Raw genomic sequence first — 17,993 nt, forward strand, 5'->3', positions numbered from 1 at the left:
CCTTTGCTGGGTGTGCATTCAAACAGCTCGCTCCAATTGCCTGATTTCCCTTCAGGTGTCCCTGGATGCATAATGCAGCATCCACGACAGATCCACTCAGGGTAACATGTCTGTTCCCTGCCCTAGGGACTCCCTGCTCCTTTGTCTCTCCTGGCTTTAGTGTTATCCTGGCCTCTAGCAATAGCCAGCCAGCGTGTGGATGGAGGTGGGACAGTCTGCAGGCATTCCAAGCCCAGCAGCATTGCTGTTTTCCCACTGTGGGTTTCCAGCAGTGTTATCCCGTGGATGTTGCTAGCAGTGTGATGCTTTTGTGATGAGTCAATTCCTCCTGCTTCTTCAGTCTGCCTGACAAAAAACCTGCCAGGGCCCTGTGGCTGTCCACAAATAGGTACTGGGGCAGCAGCTGCTCTCTGGGCTCCCATGGATCTCCTGCTTTGGGGTGATTTCACCCCAGCCAGAGCTGGGTACTGCCTTTCCCCACCTGCCAGCCCCAGGGGCAGGTCTGCAAAGTGTGACACACCTGGGTGAGGAGACACTGCCTCAGGCTGCTGCTCAAGCTGCCCAGAGGGGTACAGGCACTGCTGTGCATCTGGCCGAGGTTTTCATGAAATGTGTCTGGTTTTTCATGGGATTCTCACTCCAAGAAACATGGAGGTGAGGGAGGTGGCGTGTGGGGGAGCAATCTGGAGTGAATTCGGGAAGATCTCCTCTAGTTTTTAGGTGAGACACCTGCAGAGGACTGTAGATCAAAGCCTTATTTTTAGCATGGGACTCCAAGATTTGCTGTTTGTACAAGTCCTCATCCTAATCCTGCTCCTCTGTTTCAAGGATTTATATAATTCTCCATTACTTTGTCTTTTTTATTTGCTCTTCTCTAGATTCCATCTTCTGTTTTACCATTGGAAGATGAAAAGTTTGAGCTGGATTTATGCAGAGGGGAGCAGGAGGAGAGCTCCTTGAGCAAACACCTGTGTGTCTCCAGCCCCTGGCAGCAGTGTTTCTGCAGGACAATGGAAGATGAGTGCTGCCCTCCATCTTTTATAAGCATTCTTTTTCATCTCTTTCCAGAGAAAGGTGCTTTCCTCCACACATTAATTCTTGTCAGTTCAGAGCCAGACAGCTGTGAAAAATCTCTTTCCTTTCTTCTTCCTCCAAATTCCTTCCTCAGGATGGTGATAGTGCTTCAGAGGAGCGATTAGAAATGTTTGCTTAGGGGAAAGAATGGGATTTGGTTGTCTGGGAATGAGAGCTTCAGATGCTTTGGGTTCTTGCTCTTTTCCCACCTCTCACTTACTAAATTTTGGGCAGGGGGTGACTCTGTAGAACATCCTCTGGTTATTGCTGATGCCTGGAATATGCTTGTCCTTGGAGAAGGTGGACAAAGAGACATGGCTGCTGCAGCTCCAAAGGGCCAAACACCACAGTTGCATGTCCCAACTGCTTTTGTGAGAAACATTTTGTTTCTCTGACAACTTCTCCTTCCTCCACAAAAAAAAAAAAACAGAAAAAAAACCAAAAAAAACCAACCCCACCAAAAAAAAAACCACCCCAAAACCAAACAGACAAAACCAAACCAAGCAAAACAAACGAACAAAATTCAAACAAAATTCTATTACGGAGAATTTTTGATGAAATACGTAAATTCCAGAGCTATCTTTCCACTCAAAACTGGTTTTGACACAATTTTCAACAATTGATTAGGGTCTAGAGAGGGGGTTATGATTAGACAGTGGTTAATTTATGCCATTTTCCTTTTCCCAGGCTAGAGGAAGGGCTGAGAAATTGGTGGGGCTGACCTGATAGTGCCTTTCTGCAGTGCAGAATTTGCAGTGGAAGTCTCAGGGCAGCCATTTCCTCCCAAAAACTGTCCTGGAAAGCTGGTAGGCAGGAAGAAAACTACCAATTAGCTTCATTCTCTATATTGCACATTTCCCTTTTAGGTGTCATCACCTTTCTGAGCAAAGACCTAATCTGAGTGTTCTCCTCAGGAAAAAAACCAAAACAACCCATATTTCTTACAGCCCATGTTTGGGAAAACTCTGACCAGCAGAGTACACCTTTTCCAGTTTGATGCATCCTCACCAGTAGCTCAGGTGAGGGCCACCTAGGTAAGCACCACACACAAATAAGCTGCACAGTTCCAGGCAAGAGTTTTGGCTCTGCTTTCTCAGTTTTGTTTCAAGGCAGTAACATTTCAGAGGAAGCCAAAACCCACAAAATGACCCATGTGGAGCAGTAGTACACCTTGGTTTGTGCTGCTCCAGGCCAGACAAGCCATTTGGAAACCTTCTCTGCTTGGTGGAAATCAAGATTATTTTACAGCCAATCCCACATGATCTGTAGGAAGGTCAGATCACCATTATCTCAGGTTTCTGTGGTTGAGATGACCCCCGAGGTATTAGAAAGTCTTTTTTTTCCCAGCTCTGCGACCAAAGAGGAAGTCAAAATTCGTTGGTTCTGCTTTTCAAGGTTGTTTATTTCTTCTTATCTATTCCATTCTTTCTCTGACCTGCTGAGATCTGTCCAGCAGGTTGGGTTGTGGCACAGTGACTGCCCTTGGGGTGGTGTTAACTTTTTATACTACAAACTACGTGTGCTTTATTTACAATAATTTTCCAATACCTATCACCTATGTTAGACAGTTTGTCTCTACTCTAAACCAGTCCAAAAGTGCCACCATCACAGCAGAAGATGGAGGCCTAGAAGAAGCAAGAGGAAGGACAAGACACACTCAGATTCCTCCATCTTGCTTCTTGAACCCCCATTTTAAAATCCAAAAATTCTACTTTTTCACCCTTTGATAAATTAACTACCATTCTGCTCAAACTCTTGTGGCTTGTAAATCTTCGCATAAAGTTGTTAATTGTTTCCACAGGCTAAAATCAAAGGCACAGGTGTGTTTGACTCCATGCCAAGGTCTCTGAGCCCCCTGCCAGGGTCTCGAATCCTGCAGGGCAGCCAGGGGAATGTCCTGGGTCCCGACACCATTAGGTGATCAACAGCTTCAGGAGCAAGCAAACATGCCTGAACACAGCCAGGTGCAGTCAGTGCATGGAGCTTTTCCCTTTTTATCCCTGTTCTGCTCTGATAGCTTCTTTCATACCCTTTGCCTTCATGTAAACAACCACACGGGTTGCAGCAGAATAAACAAAAATCAGGCCCTTGAATGTCATGGCTTCCCAGGAAAGGGACCAACGTGGAGCTCCATGTGCAGCGCTGCAGGCCCAGCCACCTTTGCTGGGGCTCTGCCCCAGTGGGGGCTGCAGCCACCTGCACTGCCCTGGGAGCCTGCTTGCCTTTGCACGGAGATTCAGCAGCAGGGGAAGTCTGACTGTCACTGTAAAAGGGATCCATTTATTGTTTAACTCTGAAGCTGCCTGACTCACAGGGAAACCTGTTCCTCTGCACGGAATACAAACAGGCTGGAAATGCGTGGTTTTAGGCTGGAGTGTTTTGAAAGGCTTTAAAAATGTAAACTATCCATAAATGCAAACTGATTGCAAACCTGCAGCTTGAAGCAGAGGCAACAATAAGCATAATCCCAGTGCAATTATTTTAAAATGTTTTGTCTGTTTCCATTTAAAGCATTTAAATAACCACACTGGTACCTCTACGCCCACCTGCTGTGCACCTGCTGCTACCCCAGCCCAGCTCTCCAGCTGCTGAGAGCTCCAGATATTTCAGACCTCGATGTAGAGTGCTAATTTCAACATCCTGCCTGCTGGAAGCCATGGTCCTACAGCACACCAAGCAATGAGGCTCCAGACTACTTCACTGACCTTGATTTAGTTACTTGAGACCAGGCATTGCAATTGTTCACCTGGAGGTGTGGTTCGGGGTAAATAATTTCCCAGTTTAGTTAAGAAGGCAGCTCAAACTCTGCCAGAGTGGGATCCCACATGTGAGGGCAGGCTTCAAAAGAAAATGCTGCTGACAGTGGGCTCACTCTGTTTTCCCAATATCCAAGCTGCATCCGTGGTGACACCAGGGTGATGCTCCAGGGCTGAGGCTGGGAAAGAGCAGGGGTTTGGCACATGGTGGTGGTTTTTATCTGGTGTCCCCTGCCAAGCCCACCAGGTCGCCCTGTCCCTGAGCTGTGGGCCATTTTCTCCTCAGTTAACTCACTCTGACAGTTCCAGCTGGTCCCAAGCCATCCTAATTAATGCCACATCTTTCCCGTTTCTCTCTGGCTTTCAAACACGTGCCCCGGCTCCTGCCAGCTCCCATCAGCCACTGCCCTGGTGCCAGCAGAGGAGCAGCAAGCCAGAGAAAGGACCAAGTGGGCTTGCACCAATGGTGCAAGGCCAGGCTTTGCCAGGTCTGGATGGGACTGGTGTGTCACCTCCCACCTCAGAAGTTTGCTCTTGGATTCTTTGCAAAAGTGGGATTAAAGCCTCTCTGCATTGATGGCAGCTTCCCTGTCCTCTTCCACTGTTTCCTGGCCAAGTCAAAGGTCCATGGAGAACCTGGGGGTCTGCTGGCCTTGCTCTCCATCATTTATCAGAGTTGTTTCAAGTTCTCTACCCAGAGAGAGGACCTCTGCCATGCAAGAGAGTTGTCTCAGTGCTGCCACTTGTGTTCCCCTTTATTCTCCAAATTTACTTTCTTCCCTCCCACCCTCAGAGACAGTGCAATGAATTAAAAAAGACACCTGATTAAGGGTTTTATTTGAGGAGACTGCAAAAAAAATTGTGGAGTATAACCTGTTTTGCTCTGTTTTGCTAAAATGCAGATAAAACTCTGTCCAAACTCATTCCACACCTGGAGCTGAGAACTGCTCGAGGACTTCTCTGCAGGCATTCAAAGACCTGATTTATGACTACCAGGTTTTTGGTGAAATGTTTTGTTCTACCTGATAGCAAAAGTGAAGGATGAATCCCTTCAAACCCTGTCTCTTCCCAGGCACATTGAGGAAATGGACATATTCCTCTCATGTTCGGGGCTGACATTTCAACGTCAAGTTCAACGCTTGGGTTTAAGGATTCTTTGGCATCTGGCTGAGATTTTATTGGGGTCGAAAGACAAAGCTTGTGAGTGTTTTATTAGCTGTTCCCTTACCTATGAAGGGAACATCTATTGTTTATTAGTTTAAGAGAAGTACAAATGATACATTAAGCTCTTGTTTAATAACTTCCCCCACTGCTCCAGCACAATGGCAACTTAATCTCAGTGCAGGGTGCTGTCTGCAGCTGGAGAAGATTCCAAAACCATGGGGAAAAACCCATGCAAACCTCCATCCCCTTGGGCAGGAGAAGTCTGTGACAGACGTTGCAAAGGGGCTGTGGACACTGGTGGAGGGATCTTGCAGAGTGTCAAATAATTTTGACTAATAGCTGAATAGGTTAAAAAAAAAAGTCTGGATCTCCTCATGGATAATTCACAAGCAGTAAATCAAACATTGTTTTGCTGGGAATGTCTTGCCTTGGACTTTTTGCCACATGTATTCTGTGTATGTTGCCACCTGGAAGTTTAGTTGTGTGCATGTGTTTGGTGCCAACATCTCTATAAAATCCAAGGAAAATAAGCTGTGAAGAGCCAGAGAGCTTTTAAAAGAGGAATGCTTTACAGAGGAACAAAATACAGCATTGGAAAGACATCCAGCAGTTACTTCTTCTCTCAGGCTAGTTACAGTTTAAGATTTATTTGTTATGGGAGTAGTGAAGTTGGACCCCAGCTATTAATCCAAACCAGAGGGAGAGTGTTCAGCTGAGAAATATTTTCCTACCTGCCAAGCTTCCCCCAACATGTAGAAAATCTGTTTCCCTGCTCATGCAGTTGGGTTTAGCTGTATTTGTGTCTCAAGGGACCTATGATTTTTTAATTTCTCAGCAGGATTTAATATTTAAATTCTCTTCCTTTGCAGAGGAAGAAAGAAAGGAGAAATATCATAATGCCTGTGAGAAGGACCAGAAGTGCAGGATCTCTTGGGGGGGTGTAGGACAGAGCCAGCCTTGGTGAGGGCTCCCTGGGCTCCAGGGGGTGATGAACCACCAGTAAGGTGATGGTTCCAACATCCTCCAGACAACACAGTCTCACCTGGAAAGAGGTGTGATCCCTCAGTCCCAGCATCCTCATAACTGAGACTGGGCTGAGCATCTGGGTCAGGAATAAGGATTTGGAGGGAAGGTTAGGGAATAGGAAGACAACAGGACTTGAATGGAAATATTTGTTTTGCCCAAGGATTTTCATTTATTTGATTCACCTGGAAAAGCTGCAGCAGGCTCATTAGAAAACAGCTCAAGAATTGGTTTAATCTGCAGTCTCCTTTGCTCTTCTGGAAAGGGGCTGTTCCACCTCCTCCCCACTCCAGCCTAGTTCCCCAAACACTACCTACACAACAGAGATGGGGGTGGTTTTTAATGTTTAAGTTAACTGTTTTTAAAATATTTATTCATTACATGTCTGTTGGTGCCTCATTAGGGTGTTGGCTGAATGAATTATTTAATCTTTAATGAAAAAAGATGGGGAATATTTTCTCTTCCTCTCTAAGTGCTGATTAAAATGAATCCCAGCACTGTGGGGGGGCTTATGCAGTGGAGCCTGGGCTCTCCCCATTAGCTGGGTACCATACTTCCCCTTATTAGCCCATTTTTACAAATAAGCTTTGATGCCCCTAGTTCCAGAATTTGCCCATCAGACACCTCATACCAGCCTCATGCCCAAACCTTTAGAGAGCTCCAGCCAAAGCACCTCCATGGAGATTTCATACAGAGCAACTCCCTGAGGGTGTGTGAGGGGCAGGAAGGTGGGGGACAAGGGGGCATTTCCTTTGCTGATTCCCCATTGAATGGTTTCCACACAGGCCATGCTGCCTTTGTGCCCTCACCCCATCCAGTTCACCAATGGTGGCCCAGCTGCAATCTCCACTGCACTGCAGAGGTGGGGGGAAAAAAGATTTTGTGCAAAATGAATGATGGCTGCCCCAACTCATGTGAACAAAGGATGCAAGTTTGCTTCTGCCCCATGTCAGAAGATGCTGACAGGAGGCTCCTTTCTTCTCCTGCACCCTCGCAAGAATTTAAACTCTAATGGCATCACATTCAAAAATTAATGGTGTCATCATTATAACCATTAGATTTGGGGTTTGCTGAGCTGACAGGACTTGACTCGTCCCAGGCTATGACTGCTGTAACCACCCTCTTGTGGTGTGGTGATACACAGCCTGGGGGGATGCACTTCTTCTGTGTAAAATGGCAGAGGTGAGTGACCTGGGACAGCTGTGAGGAGCCATCCTGCCTGGAAAATCTCCTTTTTGAGGATGGAGGAGAAGAGGCAGAGATTTCTTTCAAAGCTTCCAGCAGGTAATACTGGGCCCTGTCTGCAGGTAATACTGGGCTCTGTCTGCTCTGGCCCTGCAAGTTCCTCAGGGTCAAAACTTGGCAATGCCAACCAATAAATAACCATGTTTTTAGAGGCTTTGCTAAGCTCTTTTTTGTAAAATAAGTCCCCAGAGGCTGTGCACAAAAGAGCTGTATCTCCCCAAGGACGAGCTGTGATCAGCCTTGCCATTTGTGCTCAGAGATTATTGCCTTTTTAATAAACCAACATGATTTTATGGTATTGTTTTCATATAAGGAAGAAGAAAACAAATTATTGATTCTTTACTCACAAAAAGGTTGCTTTGCAGCCTCCCTGTAATACCTGCAATGATTTTGCAATATATAATGATTTGAAAAAAGGGACAAGGACAGTTCACCTGTGCTTGTGGCCATCCTCAGCAGTGCACTTTTATTGTTGTAGGAACACACAGTTTGCCTTACAGGCCTGTGTAAGGGCTGTACAGGACCAGACAGAGTCAGATCTTGTGCCATTTCCCTCCCTGGCTCTCTCCCCTACTGCCCACTGCAACCTAGTGCAGCAGCCCTTGGAACAAACGTGTTATCCACCAGGCAAGCTGGGAATCAGGCACTGCTGGAGGAGACAGCAATTCTAACATCAGCACCTCTGCAATCTGTGCCTTCAGTTTTCATGGAGCAAAACTGGATCTTGGAGGTACCTCTCTTGGTCCTGGCTCAGGGGTGTCCTTCATTGTGGGAGCCTCTGTGCCCACTCTGTATGCAGATATGCTGCAGAGTCAGCGTGCTGGGGAGGGAGGTCAGCTGGGAGGTGAGAAACAGACCTGCACTTTCCTGATCAATTCAGCCATGGCCTAAGCTGTTTTCCACCCACAGCCAGGAAATCTGTGAGAGGGGAAGAAATTGGATTTCTGCCTCCCTGGTATGAAGCTGGAGCCCTAATCACTAACCTATCTCAGAAATGTAAATTTTGCAGAGTAACTCCTGCAGACCTGGTTTGCAGCACTCAGCTGGAGACAGAGCTCTCCCTGAGATGATTAAAATCTGATTTACAAGGCACGGTGGACAGATGGCATCTGTTTTCTGCAGTCAGTGGTCCCTACAGAATAAAAGAGGCAAACTTCAAGGCCATAGCTCTGCAAAGACAGAGAAATTATTGTCCATATTCATGCAGGTGCCTGCATTGACACATCTGCTCCCACCAAGCCAGCAAGGTACCTGCTTACCCTCCTTTCCCTGCCTCTCTGCATCCAAATGTTCCTTATTTCCAAGCCCTTCCCCTGCCCCACATCCCCTAAAGCTACTGTAGGGAGGTGGGCAAAAGCAATTAAAAGAGAGGACAGTGCCTGGCTGCTTTGTGGAGCGTGCAAGAGGCAGCTCCAGCAGGCAGGGGCAGGGAGGGGATAACACTGCAGGCAAAGAAGGCAGTGTCTACCTAGAGCAATCAAAATGCCTCAGGAAGATGAGATCTTTTAGAAGGGTGAGTGATGCAAAAGCATCACCAGGAGGGAGAGGCAGGGAAGGACTGAGCAGGTTTTCCCTGTGCACAGCCTGGGGCCAGGCTGGAGTGGAGCCCCAGGACGTGAAGCCACATTGCCCACCCAGGGGCTGTCCCCACAGAAGCACTGCTGTGCCTTTTTGGAGCTTTTTTCCCACACTTCTTGAACTGTGATCAGGCTTGAAAAGGCTTGAAAAGGCCAAGCTGAAGTAGAGATGCCTGCCCTACGTTGGTTGTTTCCTGTTTCTGGAAGAGGAGTAAAACTAAAGGCAAGGAAGAGCTGCAGCTCATTTGATGCCCCTGCACGGGCACTTAGCCCTCCAGTTAAGCTCCTCAGCAAATTGCTCTGGCCTTCGGTGGAAGCCTTTGATCTCTGCCCTCTTAGCTTACACCTTTACTAAAATGGGCAGGATGAGCTCTTCCTGAACACCTAATTATGGCTCTTTCCATGTGATGCAATGTTTCATGCTCAGACAATAAAGTGTCTGACCTAACCTGTCCATTCTGTGCATAGATGTTGTGCCACCTCTCCCCCACACTGCAAATCAAGTAAAACCATGCTGAATTGCCTTAAATTTATTATAATCACCAATTCCCTGCTTCCAGACTACTTACTGTTGGCAAGGAGCAGTGCTGGCAGACCCTGGTGAACTGAACAAAAGCCATTAAAAAGATTTGTCCCAGTTGTGGCGAATCTCAGCCTCCTGGTATCTTGTTGGCACCTAGATGTGCTTCCTAGAAGCCCAAATCTGCAGCTCAGCTTATTAGATCCCCTTTTTTGCCCAAGACTTAACTCAGAGGAGCCAAGAACTTGCTTGAGGGAAGGTCAAGGCAATAAACCTCCAATTGTTTATGTACATAAAGAGCCCTGGGATGTAAAACACTTTGCTTACTCCAAGCTTTCCCAGATGCCCAGAATGGGAAATTAAAAACAAATACATGCAAAAATACAGCAACATTTACAGTGTAGCCTGCACCACTCCATCCACTCACCTCATTCTCAATAAAAATGGCATCCCTACTTAGATACAGCCAGACATTAAATCCAAGGGAGCAAAATTCACTCAAAAAGCTGGACTGGAAGAGGTGGTACCACACCTGCTCAAGCAGAGAGCCTGGCCAGCAGCACCATGGAGTCAGCATCTCTAGGGATGCTGGGTGTGACCCAAGGGAATAAAAACTGGCTCAGCTCAGAAGAGGAGGAAATGTGAGGCAGGTCCTTCAGTCAGGAGTGAAGCAAAAACCAGGGAAATTCCCAAGGACCCCATGGTGATAGTCTGGGGGTAGAAAAGTACTCCTGTTTGGGAGAGGCTGTTCCCATCTTTGGCTTGCCTTGCTTACAAACCAGTGGATTCCAAAGCCCCAAAGCACGGCTGGATTTGTGTTGTCTGCTAGTTGGATGCACACAGCTCTAGGAGATGTATCCCTTTAAAATCCATCCCAGAGGCAGCTGCAGGGCCCATTCAAAATGCCCTGAACTTTACAAGTTCTCTGGAACAGAGACAATGCTACCAAAGCAGCAGCTATGCAACATAGCACTAGGGAAAAGCTCCTGGACTTTATCACCATTGGGGATCTTCAATCCAAAAATCCTGTGGCTCCTGTGCACCTGGGCCCACATTTGGGTGCACACTAGGGTGGGAAGAGCCCAGGGTGCTGTGGCATTTTGTTCTTCAAGCAGCCACTTGCTCTGTCTTGCTTGCAACATAACATTCTGCTTCCCTAAATCTAGATTTTTGTAGGAAAGAGAGAAATGGGGGCAGAAAAGGTGGTGCTGGTGAAGAGATATAAAGTACAGCTGGGCAGATTAGGCTGCAAAGGAATTAGGGACTTAATGATGCTTTAGCAGCCTGAAATCTGCCATTCCAGAGATGAAACTTGTAAGACGCTCTTGGCAAGCCCTGGGAAAAGACAGCCTGTCGAGCCAATGCCACCTGCTGGAGACAGCACTCGGACACCAAGATTCATGGCACCAGCTAAATTAATGGGTTTTAGTCATCAGTGTACCAAAAACCCCTCTTCTGATGCTTGGAAAACTGAGCCTATGTCTGGTAGGGCAGAGACCTCGGGAACCCACAAGCACAGCCCCTCTGCCATCCCTGGGAATGTTAAGTTTCTCCCACATTCCCTGTCTCCTTTCCTCCATTTGCCTTATCTGGCAGGTAATTATCCTTGCAGCAGTAATTGCTGCAGGAGCCATATGATCCATAAGCTGCTAATGCTGGGGGATTTTTACAAATAATCATAAGACCTGTACATCGTTGTTGCTGATATTGGCACGATTACCCCTGGTGTAAAAAGCAGCCAAAATTGCCAAAATAAGTTGCAGAAATGGTTGCATCAGCACAGACATGAAGAAAAAGCTATCATTTCTGAAATCTTAGGAGGTTTTAATTGAAAGGAAATTGTATGAGAGAGCTACAGAATAAGCTCAAACCTACAGGGAAGGAAGGAGGAGGGAGGTGAAGCTTCAGTGTGGACACCACCCCACTGGGATTTGGGAAGCAGCTGGCGACAATGCGGCAGATCCGGGGGGGCTCAGCACTTCCCTGTGTGTGTACATGGTGCTTATCTAATAAGCCATTTCTTGAGCTCCAGTGATACTGCTACTTATATCATAAATTCAATGATCTTCACTTTACTGGCCATTAATCTGCTCCTTTTCCTGACAATTTTATACTCTTTTGATAAACTGTTTGTCTAACTGTGTGGAAGAAACAATGTCAAGAGCTGTACCTTAGGCGTTCGCCCAGCTAATGAAGAAAATCCATCACAAGGAGAGTTTATCTATTGCTTTTCTGGATGTAAATAAAACATCAGGCTAATTTACTTCCATTAATCTCAAAGACTGTGGCTACAACAATAATCCTATGTCAGAGCAGACTTTTTTCCTCCTTTTTTGCATAAATATTTAAGTAAGTACTGAAAGAATAAATAAATTGCTTTCTAAAAGCCAGATTATTTTTATATACAGAGATTTAACCATGAATTTGGATTTACTTGCTAGCTCGTGCCTCTCAGGCAGCAGTCAGCCCACGCTTCCCCTGTGCAGCACGGGGATGCTTGGGTGGGCTTTGCAGAACATCCATGTGGGGTCTCTGAGTGTCACCCGTGACAACCCACCCTCAAGGGGAAGGAAGCACAAGGGTGGCTCATCATCTCACCCCCAAGTGGCACCCCACTGGTGTCGCCCCTGCCACTGGCTGGGCTCAGTGAGTGCTGGGGCTGCTCTGCAAGTCCACATGGGGCTGCAGAAAAGACTTACTAGTGTCCCACTCAAGAAGTGGCCCTTAAGTGCAGCAAATCAGCAAATGGCATTTAGTGTATGGAGGGTGAGGCCAGCAAAGCACTGGATCAGGCTGCTGGGGGTGCCAGGGATCTCCAGCTTTGGGGGTGAAGATCAGGCTGCACAGGAGCAGTGACACAGTGGGTGTTTGCACGTGTGCGTGAGTGTGCTCGGCAGGCTGGAGCCAATCTGGCCCTGCCTTCCCAGCCCCAGCCCTATTTCCTGCCAGCTGAAAGGCTGTGCACAGCAGAGAGCTGTGAAACAGGCTCCTGTCGCTCGGATCACTGTGGGATGAAGCAGTTCCCTCCCACTGGAGCTCCAGGGAGGTGCGTGCCCATGCTCCCAAATGCTGTTCCAAGCACATTCCAAGGTGCCAAGGGTGAGCAGAAGGGTGCTGCAGGGATACTCCTTGTCAAGGAGCTCTTGTCTCTCCACTGATTTTTCCTTTGCTTAGCTGCTGCTGCCTTCTTAAAGACAAAGCCAACCTGCAGCCAGCTTGGACCACCATTTTTTGTGACCGCACCCCAACACGATCTGTGATGGCGTGCAGTAAAATTTGGTAAAACAGCATCCCTGCTCAGATGAAATCTAGTTTGTCAAGCGTGGCCCCACAGGAATATTTCCAACTATAAAGTAGTTACAACCATAACAGTAAGTTTGTCATAGGAAATGCAACACACTGATAGCTGGAGCAAACCAAACCCAACACAACAGGGTAAAGGCTGGCACAAGCAGGGCACAGGATCCCTCTGAACAGCCATGACTGCAGTTCAGAGCCTGTGCTGGTTACATTGGCAAGCCCATGGAAAAAATGGACTAATTAAAGAAGATTAATGATCAGTCTCAGCAAGATCTTGGCTTTTGCTTCTCTCATTTATCCATACATGGCTCTTTGTTAAATCACAAGAGATTTTTATTCACATGTATAACTGCTTACAGATGTTCCCACATGTGTTTAGCCAGCAAACTCACATTACAACTAAAGAAATGCAAATAAACCCCACTATCTTGTGCAATGTTAAGGTAGAGCAGATGCAACCAGAGGCAAGGCAAAAGCTGCTGGTCCAGCTCAGCAATGTCCACAGCTTTGGCCACTGCACAGAGCACCCCCCTGTCTCTTGATTCTTGCTGAGAACTTGGTTTAAATGCGATGAAAACCTCTCCTTTGATGAAATTTCTCACTTCAATGAGATAAAGCAAGACTCTGACTGATGCTGTACATCATAACTTATGCCTTCTGCTTAAAACTCTACGTTAATGCTCTTGTTACCTCACGTTTTTTCCCAGCATATTTTTTAAATTTAATTTTGTTACATTTGGATTTCTTTATTCCTACACAGCCATGCCTGGGTATGGCTTTTCATAGGACCCAGGATGAGTTATTTTGTTCTCTTTCAAGCTCACAAGCTAAGCTCACCTCCCAGTAATAAATCCTCATGATTCAGGCTTTAGCAGGGTTTCCATGATTGTCATCCATCTCATGGCACAGCAAATAGGGTGATAATTCACGGGGTGGAGAGAGCGCTGGGGGAAAGGCCCTCCCTGGCTAATTGGAGGGCAGGACTCCAGGAACAAGATGATGGCACTTTGGATGCTGCTGTGCCTGTGATGCTGAGTGCTGATGCTTCCTGAGAGCACTTGTGCTTGCTTGTTGATTCATGTCACCCACGTCTCGCTTCACCTTCTCTTCAGCAAGAGGGAAAAGGGGAAAAAAGGCAATTGCCTGTGCTTATCAGCATGAGTGTTAAAGCAAACTCTAAAACTGACATAGTGCTGAGAAGGATGGAGCAGGGAAGGTATCCACAGCCAGCTTTTCCTCTCCCACTGCATGGGTGGCCATGTTCTCCAAAGTTATTGCAATGGGGCAGCTGTACCATGGTGCAGCTGGGTGCCTATGCCAGTCTCACTGAGACTTGCCAAAGGCACAAGTGAATTGGGAGTGCCTGAAGCAATGGATGCTCTGCCTGTAACACTGGAGAAAAGGAGGCCTTTTAAAAGCCTTCTGGTGGCGAACCATAAACCCACAGGCCAGGAACTGACTGCTCCAGGCAAACACTGACTGCATGCCTCAGCTGGGAAACACACTGCGGGGAATGATGGAATGCATCCCTGCATCTCTTTTCCTCCTGTTCATTTTGGTTTTGAATTATCCCTCAGCCCTGACACTTGAGGACCTACCTAGCTGGGATGATGCTGTGCTTCATCAGAATGGGCTGCTGGGAAAGAGCCTGAGGGGTGACAGGAACAGGATGGGCTCTGCCGGAGGTGCCAGCGCGCTCAGAAACCATTTTGCACTTGACTGCCTTCTGCTAAAATAGCTTGGCATTTTTGTTAAAACATATTTCTGCAAGCCTGGGGAAGAGTTACATGCAGTCGTGCCCAGGAGAGCAGCCAGGAGTGCTTTTCAGAAGTGGGGTAGTTTTGCCTTTAATCCCCTGACAGTGAAGGCAAAGAGTAAAGGAGAGATTTAAATCTTCAAATCCGACATTGAGAGCATTGGCAGCAGCCCAAGCCCACCAGGGCAAGGGCATGGACCATGGCTCATGGCACACAGCACGTGGCACTCCCTGAGGATGGTACCATGGGCTGTGTGAGGGCAGCTGCTGCCCAGTGCTGCTGAGCTTCAAGGTCCTGCCTAATCTCAACTCCAGGCACTGGCTCACACTCACTTCCAGGCACACAACACCTCTTCTGCAGGGGGAAAGGCAGAGATCAGCTCTTGTGTCTTGTCTTTGTTTAATCCACTTAGAAAGCTTCCCTCTGCTTTCCCCCTGCCTCTCTGTCCAGGATGTTTTGGAAATAGCGAAGACATCATCAAAAAGCCATGGAAAGGCTGACAGTGACTTCCTCCACAGCTTCTTTAACTCTTTCCAGGGTCCCTGTCAGCTGTTCAACTGTCCAAGACTCCAGTTTCCATAGCTGCTGTTTATGTGCTTGTGTGCATGTGAGTAAAGGCACCCAAAAACCCTCATGGATGTGCCCTCCCTTCGAAAATCCATACTGAGACCATAACTTGATGATTGTTGCCTTTCTCAAGCAGTCATGGCTTGTCTTAGGAGACATCTCTTCCCCATCTTTCCTACTCCCTGTGGTTCCATCTGCTTCTCCAGTTGAGAGACCTTGTGGAGACCCAAGCACCAGTGTGGAGCCTCATAACGTCCATGCTGAGGGCAGGAGGGACATCCATGGCTGGTGGGATGTGCAGGGACACCGTGAGCCAGCCGGGGGGAGGCTCAGCGTGGCGAGTCCTCGAACACCGTCAGGTTGTGCTCCTGGATGTGGCGGAGCAGGATCTGTGCCCGCCTGTCAATGGTCTGGAGCAGGGGTCTGAGTCCCTCGGCGCCCCCCTGGCTCTCCCAGAGCTCCCGGTCCAGGCGCAGGGACTGCAGCAGCAGGCTCTGCAACCTGCCCGACCGCAGCCTGGCCACTGCCACCGCTGGGAAGCTGCAGGGAGGAGCAGAGACAGGGAGGGAAGGGGTTATCCAGGGAAGGCTGAGCAGCAGGGCACTGGAGTAATGATGCTTCAAGAGGAAATGCTTACACAGGATGAGGAGCTTTCTGCTTAAAACTGGTGAGCATGCAGGATAGCTCCATCAGACACAGACCCAAACAAATTCCAAATCAAGAGGCCTCCAGCATGCCAAAATGCCTCATGGGCAATGGCGCAAGAAATGCTGAAATACCTGATTATTCATTATTTTTGTGCAGCTGCCAATTATAGAGGGGAAATATGCTTTGGAGCCTGCCATCAGCCATCCAGAGCAGAATAAAGAGTTAGTTTCAGGGCAGGGACACGTGGGATGTTTCTGAGAGCCCAACCACCCACCCTGTTCTGGGGACATCCAGAACATCCATCCCCATTCAGAGGGATGCCCCAGCAGGAAGGCCAGAAGCAGCAAGAAGGTGAGCACACACAGGGCTGCTGGACATCCCCTGTGTGCCAGCTCAGCCCTTGCTCAGCTCGTGCACATTCCTACCTGCCTATGCCTTGCAGGAGCCTGAAGTTGAGCTTCTCCTCAGGGTGCTGCGGCCTGCCCGCGTTGTCGATGAACACCAGGCGGGACGGCGCGCTCCTCCGGACCTGCCAGCAGGATGGCAAGGAGTTCACCCAGTGCAGAGACACCAGTGTGGGGGTTTAGGCTGCTTTTTAATGCAGTGAGAAAGCCCGAGAGAATCTGGGGGAATGCAGATGCCAATGTCTGTGTCCCTCCATATCTCAGCAGGGACCCAGCATCACCATGGAATCTACACTCCCTTTGCTACCACCTCAGCCCTGCAAGTGCCTCCCAGGCACCTCCCCAGAGGTGTTAGCCCCAGAGCAGCCCTTGGACAGCAGGGAGACATACCAGGATGTGGACCAGGACCAGCTCTGCTGGATTCCGGCACTTCTCATGGAGCATCTCCTCCACGCAGGGCTCAGAGGGATCAGGCTGAAAGCCACAGCAGTAGCGGTCCAGGCGGTCATGGACCTGCAGGAGACATTGGGGGACCTTAACAGGGACATGTGCCTGGGATGGGCAGGTCCTGTTGTGAGCTGTTCTTGTACAGAGGAAAATGAAACATTTCTAGGGATCCTCAGGAGACATGCAATGGAAAAGCTGCACACAGTGGTGAGTGAGAGCAGTGGAAGCACACATGCAAAACCCCTTTGGCATGAAGAAGGGGATGACAAAGGTGATGGTGACAGGCTTTTCTGATGGAGCTCAGACACTTGCTACCTCCACATTCTGTACCGCACAGACTGAAGGCGTTGTGCTTCCAGCTGAAATGAAGGCATACACGATGATGAATGAATAAAAAAACCAGTAAAGCACTCAAGGAAACCTAGAGTCTGAAACCTCAAAAATAATTTATTTTTCCCAGTCCTGGTGCTCTGTATGATGGTTTCATCTGGTTCCTGTCACATATGCAACCCTTCATCCATCCCTACAGTAACCTGAGCAGCTCGCAATGGAAAGATGAATGGAAAAGTATTGGCAAGGGAAAAAGCACTCTGTGCATATGCAGATCATGCCTGACATTTAAGCTGGGCCACAGTGACTTGTTTCAGCTACATTTGTGTTTAATCATTTGCAGGTGCTGCTAAGGCTCCATGTTGTCCAGGCTGTCAAACCTCCTGCTTCCCATCCTGATTCCCTGCAGAAACCCTGGAACTGCTTGACAACTTCCAGTGTTTAACCACACCCTTGGAGGAATGAAGGGCTTTTAAAAGACATAAATCTCTGCCAGACCTGGCCTCAGTATTTATGGAGCTTCCTCAGCTTTGTCAGAAGCAGCTGGTACATCCTCTGTGGTGATTTGTGGGGCAGACAGGACCTTGGCTGTCAACACACCTCCCCATGGCTGTGTGTTGACATGACCCTGTAGAGGAGCTGCCTCACCTCCTCCTGATCTCAAGGCCTGTTTACAAAAAAACCCCATGTATGTATATGAAATATACATGAAATATATGAAAATATGTATAAAGTACAAAATAAATCTATTTTCTGGTTGCAGCATGAAAATGCCCGACGCGCTGATTTGCTCGGCATTGCTGATACCAGCCCAGGAGGCAGGGCTCGGGGTGCAGAGAGGCTCCTGGAGCCAGGGGGAGGGCTGGAGCAGGTCTCAGGTGATCCAGAAGGGATCTGCAGGTGACAATGAGACAGAAGCCAAGGGACCCAGCGAGCCTGCCTATTCCCTTTGCCCTGGTAATTAGCACAAGTTACCAATTACAGGCTGTGCTTTGCCACAGAGCTCAGTCTGAACCCAAACGCTGACCAAGCACGGGAGAAGATGCTGCAGGGAAACACAAATTGTGATCTCCGTGGCCATTCCATTCATAACCCTTTGAGAAGGATTAGTTCCACACTGGAGCCTCTTAAACCTCTCTGTTTTCTGAGGTTTAATGAGGAACTCAGGTCAGTATTCCTCC

General features: G+C 48.1%; 1 protein-coding gene across 1 annotated transcript in view; it reads right to left on the reverse strand.

Annotated features, from left to right (window-relative positions):
- Positions 1 to 1,553: 1,553 nt before the first annotated feature.
- GASK1A (golgi associated kinase 1A) overlaps positions 1,554 to 17,993 on the reverse strand; it is a 29,827-nt gene continuing 13,387 nt past the window's right edge. Inside the window, exons 3-5 of the mRNA XM_005481067.4 lie at positions 16,426 to 16,548; positions 16,057 to 16,160; positions 1,554 to 15,523 (exon numbers count right to left, since the gene is read on the reverse strand). Coding sequence (XP_005481124.3) covers positions 15,313 to 15,523; positions 16,057 to 16,160; positions 16,426 to 16,548 — 438 coding nt within the window. The 3' untranslated portion in view covers positions 1,554 to 15,312. The remainder of the gene's footprint in view (positions 15,524 to 16,056; positions 16,161 to 16,425; positions 16,549 to 17,993) is intronic.

This window comes from Zonotrichia albicollis, chromosome 1 (assembly GCF_047830755.1).
Source record: "Zonotrichia albicollis isolate bZonAlb1 chromosome 1, bZonAlb1.hap1, whole genome shotgun sequence".
NCBI classification, from domain to species: domain Eukaryota; kingdom Metazoa; phylum Chordata; class Aves; order Passeriformes; family Passerellidae; genus Zonotrichia; species Zonotrichia albicollis.